Here is a 20,093-nt window from a genome sequence, read left to right as displayed (position 1 = left end):
AACAAAAAAAAATCTATCTTTTTTTCTTTGAACTACGTTATGACTTGATCCCATTCGGGGTACGTAGGCAGCTTAGATATTCTCTAAGTTCAGTCCTTTCCTAAAAAAAAAAAAAAAAAAAAAAAAAAAAAGATATCGTTGAAAATATAAGTGCAGTATACTAAGGAAGCAAGATAGAAAAGGATAATTTTATTTATTTATTTCATGAATCATAAAAGTGAAATAAACAAAAAAAAAAAATCTAAATCTAGCTCAAGCGAAAGGGTCTAAATCGTTCAACTTTTCTTTGGCATCTTCTAAAAGCTCGGCAGAAGCGCGCAATTCTTCTACCAAATCATCACTTAAAGGGGATGTATTTTCAATGGCAGCGATCTCTTCGTTAATCTCACGAATTTCAGTTTGAACAGCATGAAGGAGTTCTCGTTGTCGTTTTAATGATGATCTCAACTGTCCCACCCTCACCTTCAAAGCAGCACGCTCTCTCTTGACACTCTCTAAATCATTATTGGTGACTTGAACTTGAAGAGTCTCTTTGTGTTCTCTAGCTTGAGCAGTATGTAAACGATCTTTGGCCTCATCTAATTGTCGCGCTAGAATCTCTTTAGATGCCTTCTCAGAGTTCGACGACCTCGTCTTATCATAAGCAATCGCCTGGGAAAATAATGACTTCAATAATTCCTCTATGCAAGATATGTCGAAGCCACCAAGATCCCTCATGGTTCCAAGAACTAATTGGACATCTTCTTGAATAGACGAAATGGAATCAATTGAAGTCCGTACTATCCTCGCACGAAGATCTTGCCATAATTGGCGAAGAAAAACCCGCTTGTGATTTTTCAGGAAATTTTCACCCACAAAAACTGAACAAGCACCATTGTACGACCCTTTCGCGGTCTCTTTCATCTTGGATGTTCTGGCAGGCATCAAAGCAGTCGGCGACGAAGCTACACCCATTGAGCAAGCCTTGGCAGTTGAGTGATGACTAGCTTGAGATTCCTCGCGATCGTCAACGTCAATTATCTCGTTTTCCAACTAAAAAAAAAAAAAAAAAAGTGTTAAGTGCAACCTTCTCAGCAAAATCGTCATTTGTTCGAGAATGACTGTCCACACTGTTATCAATATGAAGATCTTGTGGTTTTGAAGATTGCGGGTCCCTCTTCGGCCGTTTCCAATGACGTTCTATGTGGCTATCGTCACTCTCATCCGATGGAGGCAAAACATTCCTCTTCTTTATATCTCTAGGAGGGTTTTTGGTTTGGAGCACATTTTCGCGAGAAAGATTGCCGAGACTATTTCTTGCCTCATCTTCTTTGTCTTCAAGTGGAATCTTACTTAACTCCAAACTCACCAAACTCGCAGCTTTATTTTCAAGATAAGTTCCGTAAGCTTCAGTCCACCATCTTTTATAGCCGTCCGTGTGAAACTTTCTCGGATTTTGAGGAACGACGGAAAATATCACTTTAGACATGGACTCGAGCAAAACACATAGACGCCAATAACGGAGTCCATCTATTAAAGAAGCCTCGCGAACGTCTTCATCAAGTACTCCGGGCACATCTTGGTAAAACCCAAATTGACGGCTAAACCGATGAGGACTATATGGCTCAATAACGAAACGATTACCACGCCGCAAGGAGAGATAGCTCGAGCGAATGGCGATGAAATAATTTCTCTCGGACCCTTTTGTTGTTCCATCATCAACATATAAAGATGACGCGCTCCTAGGGATCGTGGTGCAAGTCCAAGACATAAGATCTCCTTTGTGAATCCGTTTGCGTGCATCCGCGGGAGTGTAGTATCTAGCGCTTCCTTCTCCGGAATAAGATATCATCTTTGGGCCATCGACAGCTACGCCTTGCAGAACTTGACAATGGGTCTTGAAATAAAGCGCCAACCAACTATAGACGAAGTGAATAGGAAACGGAGAGTTCTCTTGATGGGGTCTCAAGGATCTAGAAATCCTATTTATGCCGTTGAAGATGCTTGCTAAGACAGGAACTGCAAGAGAGACTTCTTCGCCACTCGCCATTATGCTAGCCATCTTGAACGTTGAAGGACGTATCATGCCTACATCATCAGTGGGGAGAACGAAGGTGCAAAGCCAACAGGCCAAATGGGCCGCCAAGTATGTCTCGGACCTCAGTTCGACATCAACGCTAATGCTCGAAAACACAGCTTCTTCAATGTTGATCCATTTTGCATGTGCTTCGATATTGCCGGAAGGGTTGTGAGTTGACTTGGGGCGAACACCCTTCTTTTCTTTGCGCGGAGGAGGTTGAGTGTATTTCTTCTGCTTCTTCGACCAAAACTGAATCCAGCTTTCGACAGAGACATTGGAGGACGGACCTTTAGAGCGCTTCCGAAGTAAGTGGTAGGCATGGAATAGATGTCGGCAGGAACGGTGAGAATATCGAACACCCTTTGCATCGGAACCAACGAGTTCTTGAGAGGCAGGGACAACTTCATCGTAAAAGAGCCCGGTTAACGGTAGCCCGGAGAGGATGTGCAAATCCCATAAAGAGATAGACATTTCTCCAGGAGACGTCAAGAGGGTATTTGTAGTCGGACACCATGCCTCGAAGAACGCCTTCATAATTTCAGAGTTGTAGTCGTATGTGAAGAGGGAGGCGTATACAGAATCATAGATCTTCGCGGACTTTAGCTTGTGCTGGCAACGACTGAGAACGTCTTCGGTCCATTCCCAGTACCCTCTGAAGAACTGAAAGCCGCCGGAAAGCTCGAGAGTATCTCCCCACTTGACTTTTCCTTTCACAATGTTGCCACCCAAAGTCGGCAGAAGGCTCGGACTGCTTGACTCTTCCGGAAGCGTGGATCTGTCGGGTTTATGATTTGATGCTCGCAAACTGTACACGTACTCGTACTTATTATGAGGATGCTCGTGGGACCAAACGGACATGCGATTCGGAGTCGTGAGACGTGGCCATTGCTTTGCGTAAGGACCGATAAGGGGGGCATAAATCGTCAAGACGGTTCCTTTGTCGTTCGGTTGGTAACGATCATCAATAATTACCAATTGCTCGTCGCCTAAAGAAGAGAAAGCTTGCTTTAAATAAACCATCGGAAAATCTATCAAAACAGATCAAAGAAAGAGCGATAAGTTCGATGTGGTGAGATATATAAAAAATAAAAAAAAATAAAAAAAAAGCGAGGGCAAGGAATCGTGCTAAAACCACCCAATGGCCAAACCTAAAACGAAGAAAAGAGGACCGGTGAGTTAAAGAAAGGAATCAAAAGCACGTTCAAGTGTCAAAAAAAAAAAAATATGGAAACGTTTTTTTTGTTTATATGGAACTGACCTGAAATCGAGCCAAAGAAATTAGCAAAACCACCGAAAAGAAAAAAAAAAGAGCTAAATTCGATGGAGGTGAAAATCCTTTTGCAAGAAGGTCGATGGTTGAAAGCTGATGAATGAAAAAATTGGTATGGGTCACCTCCTTTTATAAGCTACGAAAAGACAAATCCTAATGGTATTAGGATTAGGAATTATCCTATTGCAAGGAATCGTAGTGCATGTTTGAATTAAAGAAATCAAGTTACATGACAAAGAATCCTTTTGCATGTATATGTGAGTTGACGTAGAGAGACTTATTCTATTGTTTTTCCCCTACTTTGACTTTGTAGAGTCAGAGTATTGTACATGAAGGATTGTTGTCCAATGGGAATATTAATCCGTAACTACTTTGAACTTCCGTGTGAATTCTTATGCATGAAGAGTTCTTGTTCAAATCTTCTTGTTACAAAAATTTTCTAATTGCAATTAAAGTTGCATTCCAAGTCTCTCTCGTCATATTCGGTTTCGAGTGGGGCCAGTTGATATATATATATATATATATATATATATATATATATATATATATATATATATATATATATATATAAATAATAATAAAAAAAAAAAAAAAAAAAAAAAAAAAAACATGATTCCTCACAAAGAGGCGTGTATATGTGTTGGTTTAAGGATTTTCTTTTAGGGCCGATTTCATTAAAAAAAATCGGGTCCATTTTATCCATTCTGATTTCACAAATTACAGGACCCATGGATCAAAATAGCAAAGGGTCGTGTTCATAAGGATGCCGAATTATGTTTAGAAATGAAAACTCCAATTTATTCGTGACTTATTCACCTTAAGATGTATCGTCTGTGAACAAGTCTCGAGGGGGCATTTGTAGATAAATGAATTTTATCCAAAATAAAGGGGCAATTATGCAATTATTGGGACAAGGAGTTTCATGCAAATTCAATGGCAGTCCCGTAATTAGATATTTTTAATATAAATCAAATCAAATTATATGCCATGAAAAGTGGCGTATATTGATATTTGTCTATTTTAATTTTAGGGATTTAATATTGATTCCTAAATTAAATAGATAATTGATTTTAAATATATATTGGCCAATAGAATTATTTCTTCTTTTCCAAGTTATAAAGAGATAAATATCAATTAATTATTGGCCAATAGAATTGTTTCTTCTCTTCCAAGTTACAAGAGATAAATATCAATTTAAATCGGGCCAATCAAATCGCGCCACATCATCAGTAAGGCCCATCAAGGACTCTTATTCTACCACTATAAATAGGGACCCTCCCTTCACAATTCAAACACAACTAAAGGAGCAGAAGCCGTAGGAGCAAAATTCTCTCTACAGCTCAAGAAGCAAGGAAGAAGAATTCGTAGGAGGTAAGATTCTCTCTCTACATTCAAAGTGTTCTTCGTCAAATTCGAGGTGTTCTTGAGCAAATTCAAGGCATTCTTCATCAAATCCAGCGTTCGATCCGAGATAACGGTGCCAAACCTTCGGATTAACGTTAATCAATTCAAGTAAAGATCATTGGAAGATTGAAGGGTCAAATCCATCAAGAATTTCAAGATCTTCAAGTCAAATTTAGTCAAAATTCAACGTTCGATCCGAGATTCAAGTCGCAAGACCCTCGGAAAACGTTATTCAAATCCAAAATCAAATCCGGAGAAGATCAAGTCAACGACCCGACTCCGAAAATTCAAGTCAACCATATATCGTTCTAGAGAGAAGAATCAGAGGATTAAAATAGAGATTGTAACCCGCAATTTATTTATTTTAATTCAATAAAAATTATCTTTGTTCAATTTTTCTTGTTTGTTTATATTGCAGATAAGAACTTGTTGTTACACCCCCCAAATATTCTTTTGTTATACGGAAAGGTACAACACATATTTCACTATTTGATATAAACGCATACTCGCATTTCCCTTCTTTTATAATTCCAAAATTGTTCTTTCCACTACACCCATCCCCGTTTTTACTTTTTTTTTTGTATTAAATTGGAATTAACCATCAAACACTTGATTTACTATATATGTTGCTTACAAAAGAAGAGTAAGTTCTCTAAAAAAAAAGAGTAGATTACAGTTTTTGGATTGTATAAATTTTGTCTAAGATGAATATTTAAGATTTTCCACTTACTTAATGATTTATTTAACGACACGGACCGGTGCAAGACACACGACACATTACGACAAATGACATGCAATTAACTTGTCTCAAAATAACAAACAGCTAAACAATTGTAACAAAAAATAAATAAATAATTTTTTTAATTAAACGGCTAAATCCTTTTACCAGTAATATGTATTGTGAATTGTGATTCACATTAACATTAATATTGTAATATATATATATATATATATATATATATATATATATATATATATATATATATATATATATATATATATATATATATATATATATATATATATATATATATATTAAATGTTAGAGATAATTCTCATTGCATTAATTGTAAAATATTATCTCTTGATTGGATTTAATTTGTGTTTACTTATAATAGGGTAAACAACATAAAACCCCCCTATGTTAAAGAAAACCTGCGCCAAAATTCTCTGTATATTTTTCTTTTGCGTGAAATCTCCTTGCGTTTCATTTTACTTTGCACGAAATCCCCTTTTCCGTTAAAAGTTAACACCGTTAACTATAGAGGGGATTTTAAGCAAGTTTTTTATAACATAGGGGTATTTAGTGCATAATTTATACAATACAAGGGGATTTTATGCAACATTAATTTATTCATTTAGAATTTTCACATTATTTTCTTAAATTAAGTCGAACACATTTATTCAGTTACAATGTAAAAAATATAAATTTAATATGTGTGGTAAGTATTTTCAAAAAAATCAATTTTTATATGATATAATTTATTAATATATTTAAGAATTTTGATTTTATAAAATTTATAATTATTTTGCTAGAATTATCATCTATTTTTATATTTTATTATGGATTAATTATATGCCAAAATAACATAAATAATTTGAGAACTCGTTCCATCTTCCATCTCGAATATTACATTTTTTATTTTTCATATTTTAAATTAATATATGTATTTGACTTAATTTAAGAAAATAATTTGAATTTTAAATAATAAATTAATTTTGCGTAGAACCCCCTTGTGTTGCAAAACCATGCACCAAATCCCCCTATGTTATAAAAAACTTGCATAAAATCCTCTATAGTTAACGGTGTTAACTTTTAACGGAGAAGGGGATTTCGTGCAAAGTAAAATGAAACACAAGGGAGTTTCACGCAAGAAAAAAACACAAGGGGATTTGGCACAGATTTTCCTTAACCCAGAGGGTTTTAAGCTGTTTACCCCTTATAATAGGATATTGTATACCAGATTTTCTCTAATTAATTGCTATTTAAACCCTGTATAATACACTCCAAAATGTTTATTTTATTTTAGTCACGCCAAAGATATGGCAATAAAATATATATTCTCATTTTATTTTTGTCAAAAAACTATGAGTGTGCTTACGTGCAAATTTCCAAATTATTTAATTACCGTGGGTTTGAAAAATTCTAGTACTAAATTTACTCTCAGGTTAAGTTTAATATTTTATATTTGATTTTAATAAATCGTAGTACCAAATATTGTTTTGTTCATACCATTTTATGATTTAATCCCTCAAATAAGTACTTATCAATTTGATGATTAATGTGCCGTCGAGAAACCCTAATATATTCTTTATGGTGAGAGAGAGATAGTGATGGAGTGGCTCGAAGAGGCGTAGTTATCTTCGGTGAGCAATTGCGATATCAGGATCCGTCAGACGGATGAAGATAGTAAGGGCTCGACGGATCGTCGATGAGTGAACGAGACCGAAATAGAAATGGAAAAAATATGTTTTCTAACGGAAAAAATATCGTCAGACGGATGAAGATAGTAAGGGCTCAGACGGATGTGTATATTTTTTTTCTCATTTTTTTTTGAGTAAATTCAAGTTTATTACAAAGGGAAGTAGGGGGTGAGGGGGACTCGAACCCTATACATTGCCCTAGTGGTAAAATATGTTTTCTAATAAAATGTTACATGTATATGAATAAGTATAAAATGCGTTTTCTAATAAAACGCTATATTTATTAATATAGCTAATAGAATCAATTTATTTTGTCTCTAAATGTAATAATAATGGTCCAAAAGAATTTGTTTAATTTCTCACAATAAGCCTAAATTAATTAATTAATTAGATGGAATGTAACTAAAATTCCATAAAGTAAAAAACATAAACCAAATTGAAGAGTACAAAAACTAGAGTGCCATACGAACAAGGGAAAAAACACAATGCAAGTACCACACCGGCCACCACGGAAAGGAAAACTAAGAACGGATGCGAGTTAATTGGATCCAATCGGGTAGATCATCGACGAAGAGGTTCCAAATGACAGAAAGAAAGAGCCACACAGCAAAACAAAGCGAAAGATCGATAAAAACATTCCCAAATTTCCAACCGATGATCACCTTGATCAAAACAAAGGTGTTGCTTGCTATTTGCATCAAAGAGCAGCAAATCGGTACAAACTCACCCATTACCGTCCACTTGTCATAATTAGCTCTTTCTTCCACCGTCTTCTTCATGATGATGTCACGACGATACGCGTACTTCATGTACACCAAAAAAGCCTAGATAATTGATGTCAGCAGCGCCACCCACAAGAAACTAGTTCGAAGATTTTGCATACAGTAATATCTTACGGATGTTTTAATATTTACAAGACAAGTAAATATATAATTTATTATTTAATATTAATTAGAGGCAGATAAAAAAGTTAAGTACATCGATGGTCAAAATTAAGTTATAGGTTAAAAAGAATTAAATAATTGGTGAAATTGAGATGAAAATAGCTGGGTGGGTGGGTTGTAAGTTGTGACCATGGTGAGTCTATTTTGTTTGATGAAGTGAGGCAAATGGTTAATGGGGGTAGTGATTTTATTTTAGCAAGTAAAAATATGCACTAATGCTATTTATATTTTGGAATGATCGGAGGTTCAAAACTTTTATTATTAATTCCAATTTAGACATAATTTTTTTGGAAAAAATTGGAAAGCAGAATTTTGGAAGTCGGAACAAAATAATTCACTTCCAAAGTGTTCGGATTGAAATCGTCGGGAATTTGATTGCCACCCCTACTCACATATCCATGAGTAGATAAGTCCCTATCTAAGATGCATAATTTTTAAATACTAGAGTACTTTCAATTTATGCAAGAGGTTTGTTTCAAGATAAATACTTATTTGAAGGATTAAATTAGTGGTGAACAAATGGTCCACCCGGCTCGGCCGCGGCCCATTGAAGATGGTCCGGCCCACCTGACCTTTCACGGGCCCGCCCGTCCCGGCTCAGGGAGCGACACCATGAGCCCAGGCCGGCCCCTTAGCTCATTTCATTCTATGTTGACGGGCCCGACGAGCTCGATCAAGGCATAATAATTAAAAAAATCATATAATTAAATAAAATGAGTTTAGAAATTTTAAAATTATTTTCAAACTATTATATAAGAAAGATACATATTTATTAATGTATTTTTTGATATTTTATTAAAAGAAAATTAAAATAAAGAAACTCATAAAAATAGAAAAATTATTTGGGCTAATGTCGGGCCAAGGGCTAGCCCAATTTGGAGTAAAACTGAGGCTCAGCCCGTGAAACCTAATTGACTTATTAATGAACATCTTTAGAATTATTATAAATAAGTATAGATGGTATGGATGAGAAGTAGAAAACTTTTTAATCCTTTGAAGTGTTTGAAAAAAACACAAATAATTAACTTATTCAGGAATTAAAAATACAATTGACCAATAGGGAGGGACCCAGGTGGAATGGATCGCTTTCACGAGGATAAATCAGTAAATATTGATACATGATCGATTCCATAATATTCGAGGCTTGTCAATTTTGATAAGATGACATCATAATTGAGGTTGCAGATGAGGGTGACATCGAAGATGACATCATAACTCATGAGGTTGCAGATGAAAATGGTGATCAGGAATATATATATATATATATATATATATATATATATATATATATATATATATATATATATATATATATATATATATATATATATATATATATATATACAACTTTTTGGTGCAGGTGTATTATCTACTTATTTTCCAGAAAAATATACAATAATACTTTTGGATGAAAAATTCAAACTATGGAACAAATATGGCATGCATGGGGAAGGTGTAGTAGACGCAGTCGGTACTAATTAATTAATACGGCATGCATACATAATTAATTACAAACACCTATTTTCTTCATTTTAATTTGTGTATATATTGTAAGACCAAAACTAGTTGACTATAGTCATATTCAACTATAGTCATATTCGGCGTAGATACGTGTGCCCGGTGTTGTTTGCAGATACGTGTGCTTTTCTAATGAGCCCTGAGGTTGTTACCAGCTACTACATTAGGGTATTTAAGTAGGGTATTTAATTAGGGCTCTTATATGTTAGTATTGTTAGGGCTTTCTCATTTCACTCAGCTTTATGTGCAAATGTTAGAGCGACATCCATATTCTCCCACGTCCTCCTTTTTATTCTCCATATCCGCTGGAGAAACCTCCTTAACCACCGCCCCCCACCACCCTTGCTCCACTGTCGCCGCCGCCGCCTTCTCCATCCTGAATGCACTGAACTCCTCCATAACCAAATCTAACTTTCTCAGCAAACCATTCAGATTAAAGTGCATAAATATAAGAGTTTAATAAGCAGACAACCATAAATGAAACAAACGAGGAAAATAGCTTCAATATTTTTTTTCTTTGAATGCAAAAGAAAACGATGAAAAGACCACACAAAGGGCTATAGGAATAAAGCAGATCCTCATTTATGGGTAAATTTATATCTCAATCGGAAAGAATGTGAGATAAATGAAAATGAGATTAGGGATTTGAAATTAAGGGTATTTTTGGAATTATAAAAATAGGATTTTAGTATAATATTAGATAAGGGGGTTTTCTCTAATTATTTTTAGAAGAGGGTGTTTTCTTAACTACATTTTCTAGATAATGGGGTCTTGCTAATGATCCCTAAAAATCATGCATCTTAGATAGGGACTTATCTACTCATGGATATGTGAGTAGGGGTGGCAATCAAATTCCAGACGATTTCAATCCGAACACGTTGGAAGTGAATTATTTTGTTCCTACTTCCAAAATTCTGTTTTCCGATTTTTTACAAAAAAAACTATATCTAAATTGAAATTAATTATAAAAGTTTTGAACCTCCAATCATTCCAAAATATAAATAGCATTAGTGCATATTTTTACTTACTAAAATAAAATCACTACCCCATTAACCAGTTGACTCACTTCATCAAACAAAATAGACTCACCATGGTCACAACTTACAACCCACCCAGCTCCGAGTTGAACCGATAATTTTTTATTTTTTTTATTGACAAAAAAAAAAATATTTGAAGGAAAGAAAGGTAAACTGAAAAGGCTTGAGTTTAGATATAATTTTTTTGTTTAATTACAAAAAAGTATCAGAAGTTCAATTTTAGTTATATATTAAATTATAATAAAATTGCAAAATAATAATTTGATTTTATGGAACTTGAAACGTGGGAAAGAGAAGAACAAACTCTAGATATTACATATTATCCTGGATTATTAGTTTTACCAACTCCATTGTTGTTTGATTTAGAGAGAGAAAGAGAGAGAGAGAGAGGAGAGAGAGAGAGAGAGAGAGAGAGAGAGAGAGAGAGAGAGAGAGAGAGAGAGAGAGAGAGAGAGAGAAAGAAAGAGAGCAATGGTTGATGGAGAAGATGAGGCCCAATAGAAGTATTCGATGGGCCCAAAAAATAATTAGAAAAAAGAAGGATAGAAAGGAAAAAGGGGGATGGGTGTAGTGGAGAGAACAACTTTGGAATTATAAAAGACGGGAAAGGTGAGTATGCGTTTATATCAAATAGTAAAATAAGTGTTGTACCTTTCCAAAAAAAATTAATTGCCATGCCATGCATGCATGCATGCGTAAAATTAAGAAACTACGTACTAAATATAATTCACGTAGAATAATTGTGGTTGTTGGAAATAGAATCTATGCAAAAAATGAACAAAAAATCGAAAACAGAATCTACTACTCAAGTTGATGGTTCTCATTCCAAAAATATTGGTCATGCTGCCTAAGATACAAAATAATACCTAAAAATAGATAATCAAAATTGGTCTATATATATACACTGAGTTACTATCATCAATCAAATTAAATACGTACTCGAAAAAAAATAGAAAATATCAAAAAAAAGGAGGAGAAAAGATCGAAGAGATGGCAGGAGAGGGAGATGAAGAAACTGGTTAGGAGCGTCCACAGATGGTTGCGGAAGCACAAGTTGGAGGACGAGCCATCTGCTTACTTAGTTTGCTGCAGGTAATTACGTTTATAAAAAAAATTAAAAAAAATATTCCATCAATATATATATATATATATATATATATATATATATATATATATATATATATATATATATATATATATATATATATATTTATATTCATAATTTTGTACAAAAAAAATTATTTATTATTTATATGAATCAGGTGATTGTGGTATGTGTGACAATGGGTGTAGAGATCGCATTGATAATGGGAGTAGGTGGACCGAAGCATCGAACAAGTTTGTTGTGGGTGGCGCCATTCACATCGATTATATCGGTGTGTTTGGTTTTGTGTCGATATCGTGTTGACAATAACCCGATGATGACGTGGTTTGTTTATGCTATGACGGTTGGCTTCTCTGTCCTGCACATAGGAAGCAGCATGTTCCACTTGCTGAAGGCGCTCAACGGTTGGAAATTGAATTTTTTTTTAATCAACTATCCGCTTATTTACGCCGTATGCATCTTGGTGTCTGTCATTATCAGCCTCTCTTATTTGGTAGAAACCGGCTAGGATTAACTCATTAGGCGTGCTACCGCTAGTTTTCGTTTTCAGTACTTTTCAATGTCGTTTATGTTTTTCTCCTGATTGAATTTTAGAATTTTAGTCTTATTTTTTCTCTTGATTGAATTTTAGTCTTATTTTTCTCTTGATTGAATGTTAGTCTTACATTCCATCTAATTAATTTAGGCTTTCTATTATGAGAAATTAAATAAACTTTAGATGGTTGTTGTCGTCCACCCACCTGATTTAATATATATATTTATTTTGCCGGGAGTTAGATGCTACGTCTCGTTATATATATATACACCGGGTGCCTATTTTGCTTGTCGAGAGTTTTCATTATTGCAATATTATTATAAAAATAATTAAAATTATGTGATGTTAAGTGAGGACTAGCTTTGTATAAAAAAAAAAGCTGGGAATGAAAGTTTAATTAGCCCACTTGAAGAAATTAAGTGAACATTAATTACAGCCTCACGTTTCTCTTTCTAACAAATTGAATGGAACACAAGGTTGGTTATTAGGTCTTATTTTGAGATTATTTTTTTTCTTTTTTTATAAAAAAATTGTGGAAAAATGTTAACAAAAATCGATGCAAAATCAATTAGCTGCACAAATATAATTGAATACACCTGGAATTGTGGTGGTTGGAAATTAATAAATAATTAAGATGACTGCAAAAAATGAAGTGGTGAGATCAAAGCAAAATCTTCAACATCATCAGTTCATATTCTGATTCCAAATATTAATTGGTCATACTCATACGTATAAGTTTAAAATATAATTAAAAAGTAAAAACAAATAAACAAATTAAATATTGGTCTATATATATTAATTGCATTACTAAAACATCAGACCAGACAAAGAAAAACCCTAAGAGAGAGAGAGAGAGAGAGTGTAAAAATTAGTCTTTTTTTATAAATTAATTAAGGGTTTTGCTATTTGCAGCGGGACTTTTACTGAAATTGGCTTATTTGCAGCGGTACCTTTTTCATTGAATTTTTTTTTTTCAATTTATCTCTCCTATTCCAAACACTCTCTAGAAATTCGAATTTCGTAAAAAAATTTGAATCTCCCGTTTTCTGGAGCACGGAAACTCGAAGAAATTTCAAGTTTCCGTGCTCTGCAGAACGGGAGATTCAAACGGCTTGAATCCTCCGTTCTGCAGAGCACGGGAACTGCGAATTTTCTTCGAGTTTCCGTGCTCCAAAAAACGGGAGATTCAAAATTTCGTGCTCCAGAAAACGGGACCTTCAAACTGATTTTTTGAATTTTTATTTTCGAAAAAAAAATAAATAAAAAATATGAATCACCCGTGCTGTAGAACACGGGAACTTGAATAATCTCCATGTTCCCGTGCTCTGCAGAACGGAGGACTCAAAAAATATGAGGTTCCCGTTCTGCAGAACACGGGAACTTGAAGCCGTGTTCTGCAGAACGGGAACTTAAAGTTTTAATATATTTTTTTTTCTTAATATTTTTTTCTAAAAATCGAATTTTGTAATTATTTGAGAAATATGATAACACATATTCGGAATATTGTAATCGTTTGTACATCATCGTCAATTTTTTTGTCAAAATCACCATCATCACCCTACCAAATTATAAAAATTAATACTACAAAGGAAAAAAAAAAAAAAAAAACAAAAAAAAAAAAAAAAAAATTAATGCCCAAGTTCCCGTGCTGTACAGCACGGGTAAGTCCAATTTTATTCTTTTTTTTGGATACTTTTCGTGCTACACAGCACGATTACACCAACTTTTAGTTTTTTTTTTTTTTTTATTCTTTTTACCATATAAAAGTTATCCGGATTACCCATCGAAGAAGCTGTTGTTCGTTTTTTAATTTGTCGAACGAGCTTCAAATTTTAAGTTTTCGACTTTTTTTAGTTGAGAGAGTTTCGGTTTTTTTAGAAAGATAGAAAATTGACAAATGAGAACTACCGCTGCAAATAAGCCAATTTCAGTAAAAGTCCCGCTACAATTAGCATTTCAGTTAATTAATGGGGATTACTAATAAGTAATAACAATTGGATAAAGCTACTTGGTCATAATCTGGCCAGCCAGAAAATGACAAATATGTAATATTGGAAAAACTTACAAAGTTGAATTACTAATCTACCCTGAATTGTAATACCCTGACTTTTATATTTGAATGTGTTCTCACCAAACAATTACAAATGCCCAGCACGCCTTACGAGGATAGTTATTGCAATCCATCATTTCTCTCTCTCATTTTTTTTTATTCTCTCTCCACAAATTAGGTAGATAAAATAGACTAGTAATTCATTTGTTGGAGCTAAAAATAATGCGATAAAAACATTTACTTAAGATTGAATTACTGAATTTTAAAAATACGTTAATTATTATTTTTATTTAATTTCACTTAATTTTATGGTCTATGATATCTGTAAGAATGAAATAATTTTTTGAATACATTTTCACAAAATGGATATTTTATGATAATTTATAAATAATTAAAAAATAAAATTATTATGCTATTATGATATAAATAAATTATACTATTATTGTGTAAAATTTTTTTATATGCTCTTTACATTTCTATTTTATTTCTATTCCTATTTATATTTCTATTTCTCATTATATTTCTATTTTATTAGTATAATATAAATAACTCTTCAAAATTAAATCAAATAAATAAATTATAACATAAAATACTATAGTGTGTCACTACAAATCAATAACAGAAATAATTTATAACATTAATTTACACAAAAAAACTATATAATATAAACTCAATTTACTTTTTACTCAATAGTAATCCAATATGGTATGATGTATTTTATTGTATAGTACATAATTTGACATATATATATATATATATATATATATATATATATATATATATATATATATATATATATATATATATATATATATATATATAAATATGTAATCAAAATATATTTTTTTAAGTATAATCTATATAGACTCGAATAATTTTACATGTAGATTATATAGATCGATATAAGGGTAACCCCAATACAATTTTAGTAACAAAAACAAATCTTTACTAATCTACTATTTTTTTTCTTTCGCATTATTTGTTATTTCATTTTCTTTGTTAATGGCATGTTTGAAATTATTATTTGTTTTTTTTCTCTACTAATTTTCTTTTCTACTTTTTTTTCGAGTACGTATTTAATATGATTGATGATAGTAATTCAGTGTATATATAGACCAATTTTGATTATCTATTTTTAGGTATTGTTTTGTATCTTAGGCAGCATGACCAATATTTTTGGAATGAAAACCATCAACTTGAGTAGTAGATTCTGCTTTCGATTTTTTTTTTTTCATTTTTGGCGTAGATTCTATTTCCAACAACCACAAATATTATTCTACGTGAATTATATTTGAATTATGCTTCGTAAAAGACACTTCTTTGGCTCGTGCGTGATAAACAACTGTCTCTACGTAGCTGGTGGAGAATGTGAAGGCATACAGAGAACAGCTATGGTCCCGTTTATCGGAGTTGTTTATGACGGCAAGTGGTTCTTGAAAGGGGTCGGTGCACATAGGGAGGTTTTGAGCGAAGCTTATACACCGGAGAGTAATTTGTGGAGTCCGATTAACGATGGTATGGTTCCTGGATGGAGAAATCCGAGTATTTCTATGAACGGAAAGCTTTACGCGTTGGATTGTAGGGATGGGTGTAAACTGCGTGTTTATGACGAAAAAACGGATTCTTGGAGTAGGTTCATTGATAGTAAGATTCATATCAGAAATTCGCGGGCTCTTGAGGTAGCTGCGCTTGTGCCGATTAACGGGAAGCTCTGTATTATTCGGAATAATATGAGTATTAGTATGGTGGATGTTTCGGGTACGGATAAACGGGCGGAGGGCAGTTCGGGAATTTGGGAAAATATTGCAATCAAGGGGCATTTTAGGATTTTGTTAACGAATTTGTGGTCGAGTATTGCGGGGAGAAGCGGGTTGAAGAGTCACATTGTGCACTGTCAGGTACTTCAAGCATGAAATAGAAGTCGAAATTATTAATAATAATAATAATAATAATAATAATAATAATAATAATAATAATAATAATAATAATAATAATAATAATAATAATAATAATAATAATAATAATAATAATAATAATAATAATAATAATAATAATAATAATAATAATAATAATAATAATAATAATAATAATAATAATAATAATAATAATAATAATAATAATAATAATAATAATAATAATAATAATAATATAATAATAATAATAATAATAATAATAATAATAATAATAATAATAATAATAATAGTAATAATAATAATAATAATAATAATAATAATAATAATAATAATAATAATAATAATAATAATAATAATAATAATAATAATAATAATAATAATAATAATAATAATAATAGTAATAATAATAATAGTAATAATAATAATAATAATAATAATAATAATAATAATAATAATAATAATAATAATAATAATAATAATAATAATAATAATAATAATAATAATAATAATAATAATAATAATAATAATAATAATAATAATAATAATAATAATAATAATAATAATAATAATAATAATAATAATAATAATAATAATAATAATAATAATAATAATAATAATAATAATAATAATAATAATAATAATAATAATAATAATAATAATAATAATAATAATAATAATAATAATAATAATAATAATAATAATAATAATAATAATAATAATAATAATAATAATAATAATAATAATAATAATAATAATAATAATAATAATAATAATAATAATAATAATAATAATAATAATAATAATAATAATAATAATAATAATAATAATAATAATAATAATAATAATAATAATAATAATAATAATAATAATAATAATAATAATAATAATAATAATAATAATAATAATAATAATAATAATAATAATAATAATAATAATAATAATAATAATAATAATAATAATAATAATAATAATAATAATAATAATAATAATAATAATAATAATAATAATAATAATAATAATAATAATAATAATAATAATAATAATAATAATAATAATAATAATAATAATAATAATAATAATAATAATAATAATAATAATAATAATAATAATAATAATAATAATAATAATAATAATAATAATAATAATAATAATAATAATAATAATAATAATAATAATAATAATAATAATAATAATAATAATAATAATAATAATAATAATAATAATAATAATAATAATAATAATAATAATAAGAAGAAGAAGAAGAAGAAGAAGAAGGTTGTTATGAATTTAGGAAATAGGACTTTTGAGGAAAGACCATATATTGTTTACATTGATGAAAAAAGAGATAGCAGATTATGACTTCTCGGACTTGCTGTAAATTCTTTTGTTGTATTTTCGTCTTTAGGTTGTCTGTTTTCTCCGATCGTGTTTCTTTTTTGTGAATATCGGTACTTGTTCCGACATATTTTGCGCTCGATTTTAATTCTGCTGTTTTTTGAAATTCTTTGTTGTGCCATTGTCTTCTCTCTGTCTTTATGCAGCTACGGTTTGAATTCTGCTCCATTGTTTTTTTTATATACATTACATTATTTCTATTAATTTCAGCAATTCTTCAGTACTTGTTATTATCTGTATAGTTTATTTTATATTTATCAATTTATAATGCTATCTGTAGATGTAATTATAATGGTTGGAGAAAGTTTGTTTAATTTCTCATAATAGGCCTAAATTAATTACATGGAATGTAACTAAAATTCCATAAAGAAAAGGAAAAAAAAATAAAAAAAATGAATAGTACCATTCCATACGAACACGGAAAAAAAACAATCATGATGATATCACGACGACGTGCGTATTTCCAGTACACTAAAAACACCGAGATTGCTGATCGATGTCAGTGCCGCCATCATCCACACGAAACTTGTTCGAAGATTTGGCGCACCTACTCCCTTTTACCAGTACCGAACCAACGTCAAACATGCCACAATCACTTGATTGATATCACAGCCAAAAATAAAAAATATTACGAAAATGTATATTGAATATATTGATGAAAGTATTATACAACAAGACATGATTCTAAATTGACGGTCTCTCCTTTGACTTTGGCTCAGCCAATACTTAAAATTGGGCCTCCTAAATCTGGCCCAATAATTACCCTTCAATAATTAGACAATTTGTGAGTCTGAGAGAGAGAGAGAGAGAGAGAGAGAGAGAGAGAGAGAGAGAGAGAGAGAGAGAGAGAGAGAGAGAGAGAGAGAGAGAGAGAGAGAGAGAGAGAGAGAGAGAGAGAGAGAGAGAGAGAGAGAGATTGTGCGTTGTGGTGGGCTCTGGGGTGGCAAAAGTTGGAGGACGGGCCATCTTCTTTCTTGGTTTGCAGCAGGTAATCTTCTTTTTTTCTTTTTCTTCATTTTTCATCAATAATAATAATATTCAATCTAATTTTTGCAGGTGATGGTGGCATGTTTGGCGTTGTTTCTGGAGTACTCGGCCGAGCTCGAGCTCCGAACAAGTGTCATGGCGGTGGCGGCGCCGCTGGCATCAGCAGTCTCGGTGTATCTGATGTACCGAAAGTACACGTGTCATCGTGACATAATCCCGACGAAGGCCGTGAGTAAAAAGAGCTCGTTACGAGAAGTGTGGTTGTTCTCCGGTGAGATTCTGCCATTGTTCTTCGTGTTTTTGAAGAACTCCGGCTAATAAGAGAAAATTCAATCAAGAGAAAATTCAATCAAGAATTTTAGTCTAATATATAACGTAACAGTGGGTGCTACGGCTAATAAGCACCCGTATATATATAATGAGATGTAGCATCTAACTTGCAGCAAAGTAACTATATTAAATCAAGGGATAGATTCTTTCCTAGACTTGATCCAATTGGGTAGATCCTCGAAGATGAGGTAGAAAGTGATTGAAATCAACAAGAAGAAAGCATAACTAGCTGGAAATATGTCAAAAGTATTCCCAAATTTCCAACCTTTGAAGAACTTCAATAACCGGAAGATGCTGCTTCCTATTTGCACTAGACAGAAGATAACCGGAAAAACCTCGCCCAATACCGACCACTTCTCATACTCACGTCTTACTTCCACCCCCATCTTCATGAGCATGCCACGACGACACGCGTATTTCCAGTACACCAGATACACCGAGATAGCTGATGTCAGCGGCGCCATCACCATCAAACTTACTCGAACCTTCCTTGCATGATCTACTACTCCATTTACCAGTACCAACTCCATAGCCGATGTCAAACATGCCACAAAAACCTGACCATTGGTGTATCAAAGTAAATAAATAAAAAATAAAAAAATTATGAAAATATTGATTAAAAAATAAATTAATAATTACTTGCACCAAACTGCGTAAGACGATGGGTCGTCCTCCAACTTGTTGTACGGCAACCCTCCGTGGACAACAACGCCGACCAGCTTCTTCATCTCCCTCTCCCGCCATCTTTTTTTTTTTTTTTTTCCGTTTTGTCTGATCGAGTATTTGATGTGACGTTTGATTTACTAATGCAATATATATATATATATATATATATATATATATATATATATATATATATATATATATATATATATATATAGATAATCAAGTTTTTTTTTTATTATTTTATTTTTCTTAAATCTTACGCATGACAAATATTGGTATGAGAATATATATCATGAACTGAAGATGAAGATTTTGCTTTGATTTAATTCGTTTCCTTTTTGGCATGGCTGGGTTTCTAAATCTCGCATGTGGTTGCTTTTACGCATGACTAATTAAATTAAATGATTTTCATGCAATTAATTAATTAATTACGCATGGTGTTAATACATATTATAT

At 31.7% G+C, this 20,093-nt stretch overlaps 1 protein-coding gene and 1 pseudogene across 1 annotated transcript; one reads left to right on the top strand and one right to left on the bottom strand.

The window, feature by feature from the left end:
* Positions 1-246: 246 nt before the first annotated feature.
* Positions 247-10,018, bottom strand: LOC148771265 (uncharacterized). Its single transcript, XM_088817563.1, has 3 exons — positions 9,883-10,018; positions 1,067-3,087; positions 247-1,032 (listed from the first exon to the last, which is right to left on the bottom strand). The coding sequence occupies exons 1-3, from the start codon at positions 10,016-10,018 to the stop codon at positions 253-255; spliced, it is 2,937 nt and encodes a 978-aa protein (XP_088673689.1). The 3' UTR covers positions 247-252.
* Positions 10,019-15,644: 5,626 nt separating this feature from the next.
* On the top strand, positions 15,645-16,267 carry LOC148771264 (F-box/kelch-repeat protein At1g55270 pseudogene; annotated as a pseudogene).
* Positions 16,268-20,093: the final 3,826 nt, after the last annotated feature.

Source organism: Erythranthe guttata, chromosome 4 (assembly GCF_056151865.1).
Source record: "Erythranthe guttata isolate IM_541 chromosome 4, IM_541, whole genome shotgun sequence".
Classification (NCBI taxonomy): domain Eukaryota; kingdom Viridiplantae; phylum Streptophyta; class Magnoliopsida; order Lamiales; family Phrymaceae; genus Erythranthe; species Erythranthe guttata.
This window is presented reverse-complemented; position numbering and strand designations above follow the sequence as displayed.

Excerpts from the sequence above, each read along its gene's own strand:
- LOC148771265 (XM_088817563.1), bottom strand. The coding sequence starts at position 10,018 with ATGGAGGAGTTCAGTGCATTCAGGATGGAGAAGGCGGCGGCGGCGACA. Across the intron at positions 3,088-9,882 it reads GGACGTGGGAGAATATGGAT|ATTTTCCGATGGTTTATTTA; the intron begins GTCGCTCTAACA and ends CTGTTTTGATAG. Across the intron at positions 1,033-1,066 it reads ATGACGATTTTGCTGAGAAG|TTGGAAAACGAGATAATTGA; the intron begins GTTGCACTTAAC and ends TTTTTTTTTTAG.